General features: G+C 45.1%; 1 protein-coding gene across 1 annotated transcript; it reads right to left on the reverse strand.

The window, feature by feature from the left end:
- Positions 1-487: 487 nt before the first annotated feature.
- LOC139259931 (caveolae-associated protein 2-like) lies at positions 488-4,782 on the reverse strand. Its single transcript, XM_070875890.1, has 2 exons — positions 3,837-4,782; positions 488-1,951 (listed from the first exon to the last, which is right to left on the reverse strand). Exons 1-2 carry the CDS (start codon positions 4,332-4,334, stop codon positions 1,148-1,150), a joined length of 1,302 nt encoding a protein of 433 aa, XP_070731991.1. The 5' UTR covers positions 4,335-4,782; the 3' UTR covers positions 488-1,147.
- Between the last annotated feature and the right edge of the window lie 16,626 nt (positions 4,783-21,408).

The following is a 21,408-nucleotide window of genomic DNA, read 5'->3' on the forward strand; positions in this document are numbered from 1 at the left end:
TGTTTTGACAATCACTGCTTGTCAACACAGCCTTTTCTGTTGCATAGAAATGCTGGCAAATAAACAGTATTTTACATAATCCCCTCTTGGAGATGTGCATCAGTACCCAAAATATTATTCGGATGTGCTCTTAAGTATTCTTCTGCTTGTCACCATCAGGTTCACTGTGCTTGAAATGATAGTCAATTAATCTGGATAACAGGCGCAACCAACTAAAGGAATTAAGTATGAATGCAGGAAGATATACTACATTGCGTTTGAAATAAACAATGGCCAATTACCATCATATTATTAATGGTCTATTACCATAATGTTAGTAGCAAGGAACAACAGGCAGGGATCCACGCTTAATTATTTTTATTTACTCTTCAGGCTTGGATATTTAGTTACAATTATAAAACATTTTTGGCTTAATTTGGTTTAATAGCAAACAGGAAAATAACTGAACAAGAACGTTCACCAAGCAATATATTATACATGAACACAATTAGAATATATATTTATTGTGGCAATTTGTCTCAGAAAAGCTATTCTCAATCAGCAATAAAAGGTGAAAGAAGCTGGAATTCATCCGCGTTACACAGGCCATGAAATGACACCACTTGGCACTGCCATAGCTGAACTGTTTACATTGGTACAGGGAGTGGGGATACAGTACTATTTCCTTTTTAGTCAAAGTTTCCTTGAGTTCATCAGTTTTATGCGCTATTCTTTTCAATGTTTTTAAAGAAAATTAGCACCTATCTAAATATTTTACCAATATGAATCAAAATAGAGTGTTTGTATGTATGAAACAGAAACATTTCAAATACTTAAATGTAAATTGTCTTGGTGTCTGTTCTACAGCTTTCATACATACCTGCCATCATAAAACCCAAGGAACAAAAACTTTGTCCAGAGGGTTTGCTTCCTCGCCAAATACCGTCAAATAGACAATTTTATAAACACATCCCAGTGTGTTTGTTTATATCACTGTTACTTTTTATATTTTACCTTTCACCATCCCTCTCCCAACATGTTTCAGTCTCTAGCCTAGCCAAGAACTCCCTGTAGGATTACAGTAGCTAATAATAACTATCACAAGCATGATTTTCATATATAAATGGAGGTTCATTGGGCCACTCTCCGGGGGCGGGGCGGGGGGGGTTTAGGCCGTTTGCTGTATCTGCAAAACAGCGGGCTCATCTGGCTCCTCAATGTGCAGCTCTATATTTGATGCTTCGTGTTTTGCTTTGTCTTGTTGCTGGTTTTCGGGGAGGGCCTCCAGCAGGATCTCGGCATCCTCTGTGCTTTCCGCCTTCATCACAATGCCCTGGCTGTTACTGCTTTCCATCGCAAGTTCCGCCTCTTTCATTTCCTCTTCTGTCTTTTCTGACGTTTCTTTAGCTTCTTCGGCTGTTAAAGTGCTGGGGGATATTTCCAAGTTTGCTTCGGGGAATACGTTATCTTCAGCAGGACCTGATGGGCTGGCTTCCAGCGTGACGACCGTGTCACTGGGGCTCTGCGGAAGCGTTTCCCCATTCCTAACCTTTTTCACCTTGAAAGTCATGGGTGTTACTTTGAAGCTGGAGGACTTAGTTGACTGCGGCTTCTGCTGGCTCGGGGTGAGCGATTTCTTAATCTTCTCTCGTCTCTCGGGAGACACAATCTTCGTGCCAAACTTATTCATCCTTTTCTCAATGTTCTCGCGGGAAAAGGCCTTCTTGATGCTGTCAACTTTCTTCATACTTGATCTCTTGATTTTCGCAGCCCTGGATTGTTCCAGCTTTTCCGATTTATCCTCATCGTGTATTTCGTCATTGTCCTCACCTTCATGGATGTCTTCATCCGAGGACAACTCCAGAGATGGAGGGGTATCTTCCACCGCTTTGTTCTCGTCCACACATTCTTCCTCTGCCACGTCTTCTTTCGGCTTTTCAACAAAAAGGTTGGCTGGGATCTCTGCTTCCTCCTGCAATGATTCACACGTTTTAAAATCAACAGTTGCTCACTACCCAATAAACTTAAACAAAACTATGGCTGTTTTAAAAAGAATCTATTGAACAAAATTGCTCCTTCTTAGCATTTGAATATTTTGCCTCCTTTTAACACCCAGCTATCTATATATTTATTACTTAAAGGTGTTCTGTAGCAAAAAAGCGATTGAACTACTTTATAACGGATTAAAATTACACACACAGCAGTAAACTGAGGGATGAAACTGACTTTAATTATGAGCACAGCAATCTGGGGGTATGTGTGAATTTCAGCGTAAGGCTAGTATAAACTATTCTTTTTGGGATTAAAGTAAATTTGATTGCATTGGGAAACATTAGCAGATTCTGACCGCGATTATAAGCACTAACAAATGACGACTGAAAGTTTGACAATCACAATCCAAAAGTCTGGTTAGTCTGCACAATCAGAAGACATTGGAAATGCGCCAATAATTAAAGATAAATTTCACTGTCATTTGTTGTAATTACTCTTCATTTAAAATGTACTTTTGTTCCGCTGACTTCATATATCTTTGCCCTGACTCTTACCCCCCCTCATTTCTGAGCACTCTCCGTTCAGGTTGAGGTTCCTAGTGGCTCTACATTAACCTAAACTTTGTTTACCTCAACGCATCGTTCAACTTGCCAATTAAGGCCCTGTTGATAAAAGCTACGCCTGAAAAGCAAGTACAATCCATAACGCAAGCTGACTGGCAATTCTTGTTGTGACATATGGTATTTCAATATTCCTTTTCTTCAAAATCAAATCTGAAACGTTAGAGGGAGAAGCTATAAAAGTCCAAGAAATCAAAAGCAAAATATTGCTCAGAAACTGCTAATGTTTCCCAATGCAATCAAATGTACTTTAATTCCGAAAAGAATAGTTTATACTAGCCTTGGAAATCTGGAATGAAATACATATCACCCCACAATTACTTAAATTGGGGAAAAAATACAGTCTATGTTGTGACTCATACCCCTACAATCTCGGTCAAATGGTTAATGAAAACTTACACAGTCTCGTAAAACTTCAAACAGCTCAGTTTCACAAACACCAAATTAATTCTACACATTTGGAGTGTTTTTTAAAAGATGTTTTGAGGTGTACACTTCAACCAGGACGTTTACACACTTTACTGCTTTGCATTCCAACCCCGTCCAACCCTTCCGAGAAAAAAGGCATAACACCGGTCCTGGGTCAGCGTGAGCACAGCACAAGTAGAGCCCGCCCTCTTACTGTACGAACAATCTTTTCACTGCAGAGTGCCTGACACACCCCATACCTGCTCACACAACAGCGGCGACGATCAGTCCGCCACATAACGACATGAAAAATGCAGGCCTTTAAAGCCATCGGGATTCATGAGATAGGGCGGGGCCGTGATGATTAAACTGCGAACACTTCAAAATATGTGAGGGGAGAGAAACTGTCTTGATCATTCTTGCAAAGTAGAAGCCGTCCGAAATAACAATTGTTTTGCAGCTTTCACCAAATATAAAAGGTTTAAAGGCCCAAATACGCAATATATTGCGTGTTATGTTTACCACTTGTAACCCGTTCTTTAAAGAATGTTTGTGCCCAGGCCAGTCAATTTTGGATCTAAAGGGCTGGACTGATGCAATTCGTAAACAACTCGCAACTCTAAAATAAGACGCAGGTTAATTTCTGAAACTTTCAGAAAAGAAGTAACGGACAGGAATTAGGTTTCACAGTCAGTGGACAGATATTGCAACCACTCAGATTTCTTTTAGATCTGAAGCAAGTGTACGCCAGTAAGCGCCGTTTAATGGTCAGCATCACTCGGCAATAAACTGCAAGGTGTCTCGGTGACTGATGCACCGAGGCGGCGCCCCCCTTACCTGGAAGATTAAGACTCGGAAGTTGTTTTTCTTCAGGAGCTGCGCCTGGTTGGTCTCCAACTTCTTCACCTGCGCCGTCTGCTTGTCCAGGCGCTCCCGCATCTCCTTGACGTTGGTGCTGACCTTCCGCGATTTGTCCAGCAGCTTGTTGACGGTGTTGCTGGTGGTGCTGTGGCTCTTGGACAGTTTGGTGATGTCGCTCTGGATGCCCTTCACCGAGCTCTCCACCCCGATCTGCCGGTGCTCCATCTTCTTCTGGTTGTCCTGCACCGTGTCCAGCATGTTGACCAGCTTGTCCAGCAGAGCCAGCACGGTGATAGCGTTAACCTGCGAGCCCTCCCGCATTGACTCGGCCGACATGGGCCCGGCAACGTGTCCGGGAGCCGGACTGGGAGGCGGGCTGGAGTGCAGGCTGGGGCTGGGAGGCGGGCTGGGCTCCCCGCCTCCCTGGACGGCCTCGGCGCTACTTTTCTCCGCTTGCACTCCGTCTTCTCCCATCTTGACTATCTCCACAAACTTTTGTTTTTCCTTCCCTTGCTCTATCTCGGCGGGGCAACTGAGTGTGTCTTCCTTCTCGGGGAGAGTTGCAAACTGCAGGCGACTGCAATGGCGAAAGCTCGCACCCCTCCCTCCCAGCTCGGCTGGGCTCGGCTTCCTCCTTCCCCTGGGGTTGTTTATTGTAACTTCCCACAGCCGCCTCTCCAGCGAGCGAGTTGGGGAAAACTCCAAACTCCAGTGCAATACGTGTCCGCCAGTAACGGTGCCTGGTTACACGCGGGGGTTGGGCTTTCCCCAGAGATTGTTTTTCCATAAATACCATAACATTTTGCAAAACGTCTGGATCCTGTAAAAGCAAATCATAGGGAGTCTGGCCCCAGTCCCATAGCTGCTATTGGCTGCAGATGGAAAGCGGGGAAGCGCCGATGTGACGCCTGGGTTTTTCTGGACGCTATTCCCATGTTCTCACTTCTTAAATTGGGCGAATGTACCGGGGACCCGCCGCTCCTCACAGGACACCCAGACACTCCGTGACCTTTATACACACTGTACATGCACCGCACTGCAAAGGTTGCAATATAATAACATCTGCTTTTTATTTCATTTTTAAATACCTCTCAAATGCAAACTTTGTACTATGCATTCGTCTGACACAAGTCTGAACTGAAAATAAATCTTGGGAGCCCTAGTTTTCTCAAAGGTGCCGAGAACTTCCAGCGTTCGCTGACACTTGTCAGAAGGTTGGACCGAGATAGCGTCAGTGTGCTTGAAGGTCTCCTCTAGGTGGCAGCAGGCTTCCAGCTGCCGAATACATGGAAAGGGAGGGAGGGAGGGGCTGGGGCATATTTAGCCCGTGATGTAATGTGTTCGGAATAGTTTTACCGAAGTACCTCCAGTTTACAGCACTGCCTACACTCCGTCTGTGCCCCCCCCCCAGGCGCGTACCTCAGGTTTCATGCTTAGCTACAAACTTTGCACTCCACTCTATCAGCGAGCCACCGACCTGCAACTTTCGTTGCGGCAACACGCACCTTTCCATTTAGAAAAGTTCCTCATATAGTCCATATGTCATTGACTCAGAAACAAAACACTGCAGATGCTAGAACTCACAAATAAAAACAGAAACTGCTGGAAATACTCAACAGGTTAGGCAGCATCTGTGGAGAGAGAAACAGAGTTAATGCTTCTTGCTTAAAAAGTGTTAATTCTCCAACTTCCAGTTCTGACCGAAGGTCATGCTCTTGAAACATTGGGCCGAAATGCGCATGGACCTAGCGAGGCCTCACAAAAGCCAGTTCTCGGGGCACGAGGTGTATGCACTGAAAAAAGGCTTTTCCGATCTGTCAAAATTTCTTCAGATTTTATGCAACCCTGTAGGAAGGATGTCCATGCAGCAGAGATTGGGCTATTTGCACAACTCATGCCCAGCGAATGTCCTTCAAACTTTTACGCCTGGTTAAAGTCACGGCATAACTTGCTTTTATCAGCATAACACTTTTAAAACATTGAAAAATTAAATGTAGTAATTCATTTTTATGTTAAAAACCCAGTCCATTAGGTAAGTTTATTTTTAACACTATTAAAACACATTAAAACAAATTCATTTTTTTCTAAAGCATTTAATTACATTTAATTTCAATTAATTTTAAATATGTGAGGTCCAGGCCCATGTAATTGCAACATAGACATCTGTACGTGAAAGACAGATCCCCTTATGCAGCAAATGAAGGCCTACATTTCTCTGGGACCAACAGGTAGTTTTGTAGATTTTTTGGGGGGCGGATGTATTCGTACGAAGGAAGCATTCAACCGCAATTTTCAGCCCAATAACTCTGCTTTTCTCTCCACAGATGCTGCCTGACTGCTGAGTGTTTACAGCACTTTCTGTTTTTATTCTACATGATAGTGTTGCATTGATCCAGAACACTCAGCAGGTCAGGCAGCATCTGTGGGGAGAGGAAGGTAGAGCGAACCTTTCAGATTTATGACCATTGGTCAGAACCTGAAGATGTTAGATTCACCATCGTGGGTTGGAGAGAGTCTTTTGTTAACAGCCACATTCAACTAGTACTCAATACAACACTTGGAAACTGATTATTATTGTTGTTGCAAATAATTACTTTGAAACTGTGGGTTATTAGAACAAAGCAGATAGCTAACTTAATTATATGAATTATGTAATGTGTTACCCAGGCAGCAATAGTCCATGCTCCTCCCCTCCTCCCCCACCCCACTATACCCACATACAAATGTTTAAAGGCACGCACTTGCCTGTGTTCACACAATTAGTTTCCATGTATTGTGATTGTCAAAAGGTAAATAAATAGCAGTCAGCAGGATTCTCTTCGCTAGTAACATTTTGCTTGGCTGTTTAATCCCTTCACAGGCACAGCCCTGCAGTTAACTCCGGTGCTTGACCAATTGTTCTTGGCAGATTTTTTTGAGCTACATAAATATAGAAACATAGAAAATAGATGCAGGAGTAGGCCATTCGGCCCCTCGAGCTTGTACCGCCATTCAATAAGATCATGGCTGATCATTCCCTCAGTACCCCTTTCCTGCTTTCTCTCCATACCCCTTGATCTCCTGAGCCGTAAGGGCCATACCTAACTCCCTCTCGAATATATTCAATGAACTGGCATCAACAACTCTCTGCGGCAGGGAATTCCATAGGTTAACAACTTTCTTTGTGAAGAAGTTTCTCCTCATCTCAGTCCTAAATAGCCTACCCCTTATCTAAGACTATGTCCCCTGGTTCTGGACTTACCCAACATTGGGAACATTCTTCCCGCATCTAACCTGTCCAGTCCCGTCAGAATCTTATACATTTTGATGAGATCCCCTCTCAACCTTCTAAACTCCAGTGAATAGAGGCCCAGTTGATCCAGTCTCTCCTCATATGACAGTCCAGCCATCCCGGGAATCAGTCTGGTGAACCTTCGCTGCACTCACTCAATAGCAAGAATGTCCTTCCTCAGATTAGGAGACCAAAACTGAACCTATTCCAGGTGAGGCCTCGCTAAGGCCCTGTCCAACTGCAGCAAGACCTCCCTGCTCCTATACTCAAATCCCCTAGCTATGAAGGCCAACATGCCATTTGCCTTCTTCACAGCTTGCTGTACCTGCATGCCCACTTTCACTGACTGATAAACCATGACACCCAGGTCTCGTTACACCTCCTCTTTTCCTAATCTGCTGCCATTCAGATAATATTCTGCCTTCGTGTTTTTGCCCCTAAAATAGATAACCTCACATTTATCCACATTATACTGCATCTGCCATGCATTTGTCCACTCACCTAACCTGTCCAAGTTACCCTGCAGCTTCTTAGCATCCTCCTCACAGCTCACACCGCCACCCAGTTTAGTGTCATCTGCAAACTTGGAGATATTACACTCAATTCCTTCATCTAAATCGTTAATATATATTGTAAAGAGCTGGGGTCCCAGCACTGAGCCCTGCGGCACTCCACTAGTCACTACCTGCCATTCTGAAAAGGACCCGTTTATCCCGACTCTCTGCTACCTGCCTGCCAACCAGTTCTCTATCCACGTTTGTACATTACCCCCAATACCATGCGCTTTGATTTTGCACACCAATCTCTTGTGCGCGACCTTGTCAAAAGCCTTTTGAAAATCCAAATACACCACATCCACTGGTTCGCCCTTGTCCACTCTGCTAGTTACATCCTCAAAAAATTCCAGAAGATTCGTCAAACATGATTTCCCTTTCATAAATCCATGCTGACTTGGTTCGATCCTGTCACCGCTTTCCAAATGTCATTGCTTTCCAAATTTATCTTTGAAGAACACAAGCTTTTAACAGTGATACAACTCTTTTAAGGTGGTTCGACAGGTCTCACCATATTTTATTATCAACGCTGAGGTATTAAGATGGACTAGCCCCATCCAACAGTGAGTGAAGGCTTTCTCTGTCAACCATAATTCTTATGTTCTTATGTTACAAACAGTCTGCATCATCGTCGTGGTCTGCTGCATGCTGCACAACCTGGCCATCATGAGGGGACAGCCACTGGAGGTCGAGCCAGCAGTACCACCTGAGGAGGAGGAAGAGGAGGCGGCGTGGGAGGAAATGGAGGAGGCGCAGGAGGAGGAGGCGCAGAAGGAGGAGGATTCCCGTCACCCCAGAGCCAGGAGGCTTCGACCCATCGCCACCCTGGAAGGGCTGAATGCAGACTGGCCAGCACCCTCCTGTGAGTGTGTGTCCTCATATATATGGAGGTGCCTGACACCTCCCCTGCAATCTCCCTCCGGGCATTATGTACTGGTGGTCTGCCAGGTCTCCCCACATCAGGAAATATTCTTCTTCTTCTGTTCTCCACACCATCCATCAGTATTTCCAGCTCCATATCAGTGAACCTGTTGACTCTCCTTGCACCTCTTACATTAGCCATCCGCCCAAAACTCCTTCCCCCCTCAGGGCCTTGCTGAAGGCCAGGGAACGGCTGGCTCATTAGAAATCCTTATCTGCATGCTGAATTAAGACAGCTACATTGCTGAAAAATCCACTTAGCGCTGGAACCCATTTGTTCACTTTTGGAGCTGAATATGGGGTGCCCAACCACGAAAATATTTTTGCGGTAATGGCCACAAAAAGGTGGGGGGAGCACCAGCTTTCCAGCGGTACTGAATTTCGGGCCCTCTGTCCCTGACAATCATCATGTCTGTGCTTACCTATCTGTCCCTGATTATATGTGAAAAGAAAGTTTTGCATTGAAACAGCACCTTTCATGAACACCGGACGTCTCAACGTGCTTTACAGCCAATAAACTACTTTTTGGAGTGTAGTCACTGTTGTAATGTAGGAAACACGGCAGCCAATTTGCGCACAGAAAGCTTCCACAAACAGAAATGTGATAATGACCAGATTATCTATTCTTGATATCTTGATTGAGGAATAAATATTGGCCAAGACACTGGGGATATCTCTCCTGCTCTTCTTCAAAATAGTGCTATGGGATCTTTTACATTCATCTGAGAGAGCAGACGAGGCCTCGGTTTAACGTCTCATCTGAAAGATGGCACCTCTGACTGTGGTGTATGTAGCACACAAATCACTGACTCCACATGGTCTGGTGTTGATATAACTGCTGTGACCTTAGTCCTTTATTGTGTAACTCCAGAGTGCCTCTCAGGTGTGGTGGGCAGCCTTTTATACTCTGTCGTCAGGTACTTTCAGGTCTCCCACTATAGCACCCTCTGTGGCACACCATTGTACTTATACATTTAATGTACCTGGACAATACATAACACTGACAGTGCAGCACTCCTTCAGTACTATGCTGGAGCGTCAGCCTAGATTTTTATGCACAATTGTATGTGTGTGTGTGCCTGCCTGTCCCTGTCATTGTGTGTGTCAGTCCCTGTCATTATGTGTGTGTCTGTGTGTGGCTGTGTGTCTGTTTCGATCATTGTGTGTGTGCGTGTGTGTGTCGATCATTGTGTGTATGTACAGTACGTGGACAACGCTTGCGTTTGCGCACATTCAGAGGCTGAACTTCAAGCTATCGTCAACATCTTCACTGAGGCGTATGAACGCATGGGCCTTACACTAAACATCCGTAAGACAAAGGTCCTCCACCAACCTAATCCCACCACACAGCACTGCCTCCCGGTCATCAAAATGCACGGTGCAGCCTTGGACAACGTGGACCATTTTCCATACCTTGGGAGCCTACTATCAGCAAGGGCAGACATCAATGACAAGGTCCAACACTGCCTCCAGTTTGCCAGAGTAGCCTTCGGTCGCCTGAGGAAGAGAGTGTTTGAAGACCAGGACCTCAAATCTGGCACCAAGCTTATGGTCTACAGGGCAGCAGTGATACCCGCCCTTCTATATGGCTCAGAGACATGGACCATATACAGTAGATACCTCAAAGCGCTGGAGAAGTACCACCAGTGCTGCCTCCGCAAGATCCTACAAATCCACTGGGAGGATAGATGCACCAACATCAGTGTTCTCGCTCAGGCCAACATTCCCAGCGTCGAAGTACTGACCACACTCGACCAGCTCCATTGGATGGGCCATATCGTCCGCATGCCCGACACGAGACTCCCAAAGCAAGCGCTCTACTCGGAACTCCCACGTGGCAAGTGTGGGCAGAGGAAACGTTTCAAGAACACCCTCAAAGACTCCTTGATAAAGTGCAACATCCCCACCAGCACCTGGGAATCCCTGGCCCAAGACTGCCCTAAGTGGAGGAAGAGCATCCGGGAGGGTGCTGAGCACTTCGAGTCTCGTCGCCGAGAGCATGCAGACTTGAAACGCAGACAGCGGAAGGAGCGTGCAGCAAACCAGACTCCCCATCCACCCTTTTCTTCAATCACTGTCTGTCCCACCTGTGACAGAGACTGTAATTCCCATTTTGGACTGTACAATCACCTGAGAACTCACTTTTAGAGTGGAAGCAAGTCATCCTCGATTTCGGGGGACTGTCTATGATGATGTGTCGATCATTGTGTATGTGACTGTCCGCCTGTCCTTGGCATTGATTGTGTGTGTGTGTTTGTGTGTAGATCATTGTGTGTGTGTGTGTGGATCATTGTGTGTGTATGGGTGTGTGTGTGTGTGGATCATTGTGTGTGTATGGGTGTGTGTGGATCATTGTGTGTGTGTGAATCATTGTGTGTGTGTGGGTGTGTGTGTGTGTGTGTGTGTGTGTCTCGATCATTGTGTGTGTGTGTGTGTGTCTCGATCATTGTGTGTGTGTGTGTGTCTCAATCATTGTGTGTGTGTGTGTGTATGTGGATCATTTTGTGTGTGTATCATTGTGTGTGTGTGTATGTGTGTGTGCGCGGATCATTGTGTGTGTGTGTGTGTGTGTGTGTGTATGTTGATCATTGTGTGTGTGTGTGTCTCGATCATTTGTGTGTGTGTGTGTGTGTGTATGTTGATCATTGTGTGTGTGTGTGTCTCGATCATTTGTGTGTGTGTGTGTGTCTCGATCATTGCGTGTGTGTGTCTTGATCATTTGTGTGTGTGTGTGTGTGTGTGTGTGTATGTGTGTGTCTCGATCATTGTGTGTGTGTGTCTCGATCATTGTGTGTGTGTGTGTGTGTGTGTCTCGATCATTGTGTGTGTGTGTGTGTCTCGATCATTGTGTGTCTGTGTGTGTGGATCATTGTGTGTGTGTGTGTGTGTGTCTCGATCATTGTGTGTGTATGTGTGTGGATCATTGTGTGTGTGTGTATGTGTGTGGATCATTGTGTGTGTGTGTGTGTGTCTCGATCATTGTGTGTGTGTGTGTCTCGATCATTGTGTGTGTGTGCGTGTGGATCATTGTGTGTGTGTGCGTGTGTGTGTGTGTGTGTCTGTCCCTGTCATTGATTGTGTGTGTGATGCTGTCCCAGGCTTGACTCCCTCCTACAGCTTCCCTCAATGCCTCTCTTGGCATCCTACGAAGGGCCCATCAAGGCACTCGTCGCTGCTGCCTTATGAGCAGCAACCCCAACTATACCATCCTGCTCTCTCACCGACCTTCCCGCCCAGCACGCCCACTGGGGGCTAATCATGCCGATCTCCTCCCCATCCAACTAATCCCCCCCCCCCCCGCCAGTGCTGACTCTGTGGACGTGGGCAGGTGGGCAGCCATTACCGACCCTCTCCGCATCTCCCTCCAGTACATCCGTTCACTTGCGAACAAGGCCCTTCCCATCCATGAGCTTATCGTGGATGATGGCATCGACATCATGGCCCTGTCAGAAACTTGGTTGAAGGATGATGACATCTTACCCTTAAATAAAGCCTCCCCGCCTGGCTATACTTTCCACCACTTGTCCTACTCAGACCGACGTGGTGGCAGTGTGGCTCTGATCAGCAAATCACACCTTGGTCTGTCCCCCTACTCCTCCAGCACTTTCTCCTCCTTTGAGCTTCTCAACTTATTCCAGACCTCTCATCTCTCATTTAAAATTCTCATTCTCTACCATCCACCCAAGTACTATTAAAATGTTATTACCGATATTTCTTCACTACTTCCCACCAAACTGCTGACCACCCTACTTCCTTTTGTGGCTCCCATGTTAGCTGACATTGTTAACGGTTCTCTCTCTTCAGGTACTGTTCGCCCCACTCCCTCAAATCTGTCATCATCGCCCCTCTCCTCAAAAAACCAACTCTCGATCCCTCTGTCCTTGCAAATTACTGCCCCATCTTCAACCTCCCTTTGCTCTCCAAAGTCCACGAACATGTTGTCTCCTTCCAAATCCATGCCCTTCTTTCCCACAATTCCATGTTTGAATCCTCCCAATCCGGTTTCCGCGCCTGCCACTGTACCGAAACGGCTCTCATCAAAGTAACAAATGAAATCCTTTGTGACTGTGAAAAAGGTAAACTACCCTCCTCGTCCTTCTTGACTTGTCTGCAGCCTTTGACACGGTTGACCATTATATCCTTCTCCAACACCTCTCCACTGTCGTCCAGCTGGGTGGGACTGCATTTGCCTGGTTCCATTCTTATTTATCTAATTGTAGTCAGAGAATCACCTGCAATGGCTTTTCTTCCTGCCCCTGCATCGTTATCTCTGGTGCCTCTAAGGATCTATCCTTGGCCCCCTCCTATTTCTCATCTACATGTTACCCCTTGGCTATATAGAAACATAGAAATCTACAGTGCAGAAGGAGGCCATTTCGGCCCATTGTGTCCACGCCAGCTGCCAAAGAGCAGCACGTCCCTTGGTCAGCAGCCCTAAAGGTTACATATAAACCTATGAATAGTGACGTAAAGGCAAAGAGCACGGCTATATATGTATACTTGTATTTACTCTGTTCAGCCACCAGAGGGCTCATCCATTGGAGTCCAAAGGGATCCCATAATCTGTTGGGAGCACAGGTATTTAAGGAGGCTTCACAGGTTGGAGAGGCACTCCAGTGACCTGCAATAAAAGACTAAAGTCACACTTTACTTTGAGCTCACAGTGTTTAGTCTGACTCTTTCTCCATACGCAACAACTGGCGACGAGACACAGCTAGTGAACCCAAAGATGCAGAGAACAGTGGGCATCCCGGCGAAATTCTCAGAGGGAGATGATTGGGAAACTTTTGTGGAGCGACTCGACCAATACTTCGTGGCCAACGAGCTAGATGGGGAAGAGAGTGCTGCCAAACAAAGGGGGATCCTCCTCATTGTCTGTGGGGCACCAACGTATGGCCTCATGAAGAATCTGCTCACTCCAGCGAAAGCCATGGAGAAATCGTACGATGATTTGTGTACACTGGTCCGAGAGTGTTTGAACCCGAAGGAAAGCTTGATACCGGTTCTACACCTACAAAAGGTCTGAAGGCTAGGAAGTGGCGAGTTATGTCGCCTTGCAGGACATTGCGAATTTGAAGGACATTTGGAGCACATGCTCAGAGACTTTTTCGTGCTTGGCATTGGCCAGGAAACCATACTTTGCAAACTTTTGACTGCAGAGACCCCAACCTTGAGTAAGGCCATAACGATGGCCCAGGTGTTCATTGCCACTAGTGACAATATGAAGCAAATCTCTCAGCACACAAGTGCTGCTACAAGTACAATGAACAAAGTGATGTTGTTTTCGAGTCGTAACGTACAGGCAGGTCACACATACCTGCAGCTACATGTCCGCAGATGTCTCAGAGTCCACCATCAAGAGTGATGAATGCAAGGCCATTAACACCTTGTTGGCGCTGCGGGGGTGATCATCGTTTCCATTCATGCCGATTCAAAGAGTATGTTTGCAAGAGCTGTGGAACAATGGGACACCTTCAACGAGTGTGCAGGCGAGCTGCTAAGCCTGTTACACCTGTAAACCACCATGTTGCAGAGGAGGACAGATCCACAGAGGATCACAATGAACCAGAACCTCAGACCGAGGAGGCAGAGGTACATGGTGTGCACACATTCACCATGAATTGTCCCCCAATAATGCTGAATGTTGAACTAAATGGACTCCCGGTGTCAATGGAGCTGGACACGGGCACAAGCCAGTCAATTACTTTACTTTGAGCTCACAGTGTTCAGTCTGACTCTTTCTCCATACACACAAGCACCAAGCCCAACCAGTCCGCTTCATACAACTGCAACACCCCTTATACTGAAACATTCTACACTCCATCCCAACCGGAGCCATGTGATCTCCTGGGAGAGGCAAAAACCAGATAAAAACCCAGTCCAATTTAGGGAGAAAGAAATCTGGGAAAATTCCTCTCCAATCCATTCAGGCGATCAAAACTAATCCAGGAGATCACCCTGGCAGTATTCGATTCCCTGCAGTACTTACCATTATATCTGTGCCATACAACAAAATGTCATCCAGTCTAATCCCAATTACCAGCTTTAGGTCTGTAATCCTGCAACTTACAGCACTTTAAGTGCCCATCCAACCATTTCTTAAAAGTGGTGAGGGTTTCTGCATCCACCACCCTTCTGGGCAGCGAGTTCCAGATCCCCACAACCCTCTGCGTAAAGAAGCCCCCCCTCAAATCCCCTCTAAACCCACCAACCACCTTAAAACTATGCCCCCTCATAATAGACCCCTCCACCAATGGAAATAGGCACTTACTATCCACTATGCCCAGGCCCCTCAATATTTTGTACACCTCAATGAGGTCTCCTCTCAACCTCCTCTGTTCCAATGAGAACAAACCCAGCCTATCCAATCTGTCTTCATAACTAAGATTCTCCATTCCAGGCAACATCCTAGTAAATCTCCCCTGCACACTCTCTAGTGCAATCACGTCCTTCCTATAATACAGTGACCAGAACTGCCGCAGTACTCCAGCTGTGGCCGAACCAAAGTATTATACAATTTAAGCATAACCTCCCTGCTCTTATATTCTGTGCCTTGGCCAATAAAGGCAAGCATTCCATATGTCTTCTTAACCACCTTATCCACCTGGCCTGCTACTTTCAGGGATCTGTGGACAAGCATTCCAAGGTCCCTTTGTTCATTTACACTATTTACTGGCCTGCTGCTTAATGTGTATACCCTTTCCTTATTAGCCCTCCCAAAGTGCATCACTTCATATTTTTTTTAATTATCTTCCATTTTCCACTGCTCTGCCCACCTGACCAGTAGATTGATATCCTCCTGCAGCCCATTACGTTCCTCTTCATTATCAACCACACAACCAATTTTAGTGTTGTCTGCTAACTTCTTAATCATACTCCCTATATTCAAGTCTAAATCATTGATATATACCACAAAAAGCAAGGGACAGAGTACTGAGCTTGGCGGAACCCCACTGCAAACATCCTTCCAGTCACAAAAACATCCATCAACCATTACCCTTTTCTTCCTACCTCCAAGGTCAATTTTGGATCCAACTTGCCACTTTGCACGGAATCCCATGGGCTTTAACCTTCATGACCAGTCTACCATGTGGGACCTTATCAAAAGCTTTGCTAAAGTCCATATATACTACATTGTATGCACTACCCTCATTGACCCTCTTGGTTACCTCCTCAAAAAATTCAATCAGGTTAGTCAAACACGATCTTCCCTTAACAAATCCGAGCTGACTTTCCCTAATTAATCCTTGCCTTTCCAAATGTAGATTTATCCTGTCTTTCAAAATGTTTTCCAATAATTTTCCCACCATTGAAGTTAGGCTGACAGGCCTGTAATTACTTGGCCTATCCCTTTCTCCCTTCTTAAACAAGTGTACTACTTTAGCAGTCCTCCAATACTCCGGCACCATGCCCAGATCCAAAGAGGACTGGAAAATGATGGTCAAGGCCTCTGTTATTTCTTCTTTAACTTTGCTCAACAGCCTGGGATGCATTTCATCCGGGCTTGGGGACTTATCTACTTTCAAAGCTGCTAAACCCCTTAATACTTCTTCTCGCACTATATTTATTTCATCCAGAATATCACACTCCTCAACGATAGCAGCATCTGCATTGTCCCTTTTCTTTGTGAAAACAGATGCAAAGTATTTGTTTAGAACCCTGCCAACATCTTCTGACTCCACATAAAGATTACCCTCATGGTCTCTAAAAGGCCCTACTCTTTCTTTAGTTACCCTCTTACTCTTAATACACTTATAGAACATCTTAGGGTTTTCCTTAATTTTACTGGCCAAGAATTTCTCATGCTTTCTCTTAGCATTCCTAATATCCTTTTTAATTTTGCCTCTTAACTTTCTACATTCCTCTAATGATTCTATAGTATTTAGATGTTGGTATATGACATAAGCGTTCCTTTTTTTCTTAATCCTCCCCTGTAAGTCCCTCGACATCCAGGGGGCTCTATAATTATTTTTCCCAGGTTATTCTTTAAGGGCCCATGTTTGGCCTGAGCCTTCCGGATCTCCTCCTTGAAAGTCTCCCACTGTTCCAACACTCATTTACCCACAAGCAGCTGTTTCCAATCCACTGTGGCCAAATCACACCTTAACTTAGCAAAATTAGCTTTTCCCTAATTCAGAACTTTTATTCCAGGCCTATCCTTGTCCTTATCCATAACCAACTTGAATCTGACTGAATTGTGGTCACTGGCACCCAAGTGCTCTCCCACTAATACCCCTTCAACCTGTCCAGTTTCATTCCCCAAAACTAAATCCAAGACCGCCCCCTCTCGTGTTGGGGTTACTACATACTGACTAAAAAAGTTCTCTTGAATGCATTTCAAGAATTCCGCACCCTCTATACCATTCACACTAAATTTGTCCCAATCAATATTTGGATAGTTAAAATCCCCTATTATTACTACCCTATGGTTTTTGGACTTCACAGCAATTTGCCGACATGTTTGCTCCTCTATCTCCCTCCCACTGTTTGGGGGTCTATAATACACGCCCAGCAGTGTGATCGTCCCTCTTTTATTTTTCAATTCGACCCATATGGCCTCATTTGATGATCCCTCTAACATATCATTCCTCCTCACCGCTGTAATAGTTTCTTTAATCCGTACCGCGACCCCCTCCCTCCCGCCTTTTTACCTCCCCCCCTACCCATCTTGTCTAAAAATCCTGTAACCAGGAATATTGATCTGCCAAACCTGCCCCTCGTTCAGCCATGTTTCTATAATGGCTATAATATCATACTCCCAAGTGTCTACCTATGCTCTCAGCTGATCCACCTTATTTGCTATAATCCTTGCATTAAAGTATATACCATTTAGCACAGGAAGACCTCCTTGCTTACTACTTACTAAGCCCTGTTTCCTCTGTCTTACAGATTTGCTTTTGAGATTCTTGCTATCAATTTCTGCTTTACTTCTTTTCCTTTTGAATTTATTTTCAGGTTCCCATCCTCCTGCCAAGCTAGTTTAAACCCTCCCCAACAGCACTAGCAAAACTCCCTGCCAGGATATTGGTCCCGGCATTGTTGAGGTGCAACCCATCTGGTTTGTACAGGTCCCATCTTCCCCCAGTAGCGGTCCCAATGCCTCAAGAATTAAAAGCCCTCCCCCATACACCAACTTTCCAGCCACGTGTTCATCCTCTCTGTCCTTCTATTTTTATACTCATTAGCATGTGGCACTGGTAGTAACCCAGAGATTACTACCTTTGAGGTCCTACCCTTTAATTTTCTTCCTAGCTCCCTGAATTCTGCCTGTAGGACCTCATCCCTTATTTTATCTATGTCATTGGTCCCGATGTGGACCACGACCTCTAACTGTTTACCCTCTCCCCCAGAATGCCCAGAATATCATCTGAAACACAGTGTCAGTTTCCACATGTAACACTGAAACATAGAAAAATAGAAAATAGGTGCAGAGTAGGCCATTCGGCCCTTCGAGCCTGCACCACCATTCAATATTTTCATGGCTCATCATGCAACTTCAGTACCACATCCTGCTTTCTCTCCACACCCCTTGATTCCTTTAGCCATAAGGGTCACATCTAACTCACTTTTGAATATAGCGAACTGGCCTCAACAACTTTCTGTGATAGAGAATTTCACAGATTCACAATTCTCTGAGTGAAGAAGTTTCTCCTCATCTCAGTAATAAATGGGTTACCCCTTATCCTTAGACTGTGGCCCCTGGTTCTGGACTTCCCCAACGTCAGGAACATTCTTCCTGCATCTAACCTGTAGAATCCCATCAGAATTTTATATGTTTCAATGAGATCCCCTCTCATTCTTCTAAATTCCAGTGAAGATAAGGCTAGTCGATCCAGTCTATCTTCATATGTCAGTCCTGCCATTCCGGAAAATCAGTCTGGTGAACCTTCGCTGCACTCCCTCAATAGCAAGAATGTCCTTCCTCAGATTAGGAGATCAAAACTATACACATTATTCAAGGTGTGGCCTCACCAAGGCCCTATACAACTGCAGTAAGGCCTCGCTGCTCCTGTACTCGAATCCTCTCGCTATGAAGGCCAACATGCCATTTGCCTTCTTCACCGCCTGCTGTACCTGCATGCCAACTTTCAATGACTGATATACCATGACACCCAGGTCTTGTTGCACCTCCCCTGTTCCTAATCTGTCACCATTCAGATAATGATCTGCCTTCCTGTTTTTTCCACCAAAGTGGATAACCTCACATTTATCTACATTATACTGCATCTGCGATGCATTTGCCCATTCACCTAACCTGTCCAAGTCACCCTGCAGCCTCTTTGCATCCACCTCACAGCTCACACCATCACCAACCTTAGTGTCATCTGCAAACCTGGAGATATTACATTCAATTCCTTCATCTAAATCATTAATGTATCTTGTAAATAGCTAGGATCCCAGCACTGAACCTTGCGGTACCCGACTAGTCACTGCCTGCCATTCTGCCATTGCCTACTCTCTGCTTCCTGTCTGCCAACCAGTTCTCTATCCACATCAATACATTACCCCCAATACCATGTGCTTTAATTTTGCACACTGATCTCTTGTGTGGGACCTTGTCAAAAGACTTTTGAAAGTCCAAATACATCACATCCACTGGTTCTCCCTTATCCACTCTACTAGTTACATCCTCAAAAAATTCTAGAAGGTTTGTCAAGCATGATTTCGCTTTCATAAATCCATGCTGACTTGGACCGATCCTGTCACTGCTTTCCAAATGCGTTTTAATAATTAATTCCAATATTTTACCCACTACCCATGTCAGGCTAACCAGTCTATAATTCCCTGTTTTCTCTCTTCCTCCTTTTTTAAAAAGTGGGGTTACATTAGCTATCCTCCAAACCATAGGAACTGATCCAGAGTCTATAGAATGTTGGAAAATGACCAGCAATGTATCCACTATTTCTAGGACCACTTCCTTAAGTACTCTGGGATGCAGATTATCAGGCCCTGGGAATTTATCCACCTTAAATCCCATCAATTTCCCGAACACAATTTTCTGACTAATAAGGATTTTCTTCAGTTCCTCCTTCTCACTAGAACCTCGGTTCCCTATTATTTTCGGGAGGTTATTCATGTCTTCCTTAGTGAAGACAGAACCAAAGTATTTGTTCAATTGGTCTGCCATTTCTTTGTTCCCCATTATGAATTCACCTGATTCTGACTGCAAAGGACCTACATTAGTCTTCACTAATCTTTTTCTCTTCACATATCTATAGAAGCTTTTGCAGTCAGTTTTTATGTTCCCTGCAAGCTTACTCTCGTACTCTATTTTACCCCTCCTAATTAAACCCTTAGTCCTCCTCTGCTGGATTCTAAATTTCTCCCAGTCCTCAGGTTTGCTGCTTTTTCTGGCCTCTTCCTTGGATTTAACACTATCCCTAATTTCCCTTGTTAGCACGGTCGAGCCACCTTCCCCTTTTTATTTTATGCCAGACAGAGATGTACAATTGTTGTAGTTCATCCAAGTGATCTTTAAATGTCTGCCATTGCCTATTCACCGTCAACCCTATAAGTATCATTCGCCAGTCTATCCTAACCAATTCACGTCTCATACCATTGCAGTTATCTTTCTTTAAGTTCGGGACCCTAGTCTCTGAATTAACTGTGTCACTCTCCATCTTAATGAAGAATTCTACCATATTATGATCACTCTTCCCCAAGGGGCCTCGCATGACCAGATTGCTAATTAATCCTCTCTCATTACACAAGACCCAGTCTAGGATGGCCTGCTCTCCAGTTGGTTCCTCAACATATTTTTCTAGAAAACCATCCCTTATACACTCCAGGAAGTCCTCCTCCACTGTACTGCTGCCAGTTTGGTTTGCCCAATCTATATGTAGATTAAAGTCACCCATGATAACTGCTGTACCCTTGTTGCACGCATCCTTAATTTCCTGTTTGATGCCATCCCCAACCTCCCTACTACTGTTTGGTGGTCTGTACACAACTCCCACTAATGTTTTCTGCCCTTTGTTGTTTTGCAGCTCTACCCATATAGATTCCACATCATCCAAGCTAATGTCCTTCCTTACTATTGCTTTAACTTCTCTTTAACCAGTAATGCTACCCCGCCTCCTTTTCCTTTCTGTCTATCCTTCCTGAATATTGAATACTCCTGGATGTTGCGTTCCCAGCCTTGGTTACCCTGGAGCCATGTCTCCGTAATCCCAATTACATCATATCTGTTAACAGTTATATGTGCAGTTAATTCATCCACCTTATTACGAATGCTCCTCGCATTGAGACTCAGAGCTTTCAGGCTTGTTTTTTTTAACACTCTTTGATCTTTTAGAATTATGTTGTAATGTGGTCGTTTTTGATTTTTGCCCTTGATTTCTCTACCCTCCACTCTTGTTTTTCTCCTTTCTACCTTTTGCTTCCTCCCCTTTTTACTTCCCACTGCCTCCCTGCGTAGATTCCCATCCCCCTGCCATATTAGTTTAAACCCTCCCCAACAGCACTAGCAAATGCTCCACCTAGGACATCGGTTCTGGTCCTGCCCAGGTACAGACCATCTTCATTTGTACTGGTCCCACCTCCCCCAGAAACGGTTCCAGTGTACCAGGAATTTGAATCCCTCCCCCTTGCACCACTCCTCAAGCCATGTATTCATCTGAGCTATCCTGCAATTCCTAGTCTGACTAGCATGTGGCCCTGGTAGCAATCCTGAGATTACTACCTTTGAGGTCCTACTTTTTAATATAACTCCTAGCTCCCTAAATTCAGCTTGTAGGACCTCCTCCCAATTTTCACCTGTATCCTTGGTACCTATATGCACCATGACAGCTGGCTGTTCACC

Source organism: Pristiophorus japonicus, chromosome 3, assembly GCF_044704955.1.
Source record: "Pristiophorus japonicus isolate sPriJap1 chromosome 3, sPriJap1.hap1, whole genome shotgun sequence".
In the NCBI taxonomy this organism is placed as follows: domain Eukaryota; kingdom Metazoa; phylum Chordata; class Chondrichthyes; family Pristiophoridae; genus Pristiophorus; species Pristiophorus japonicus.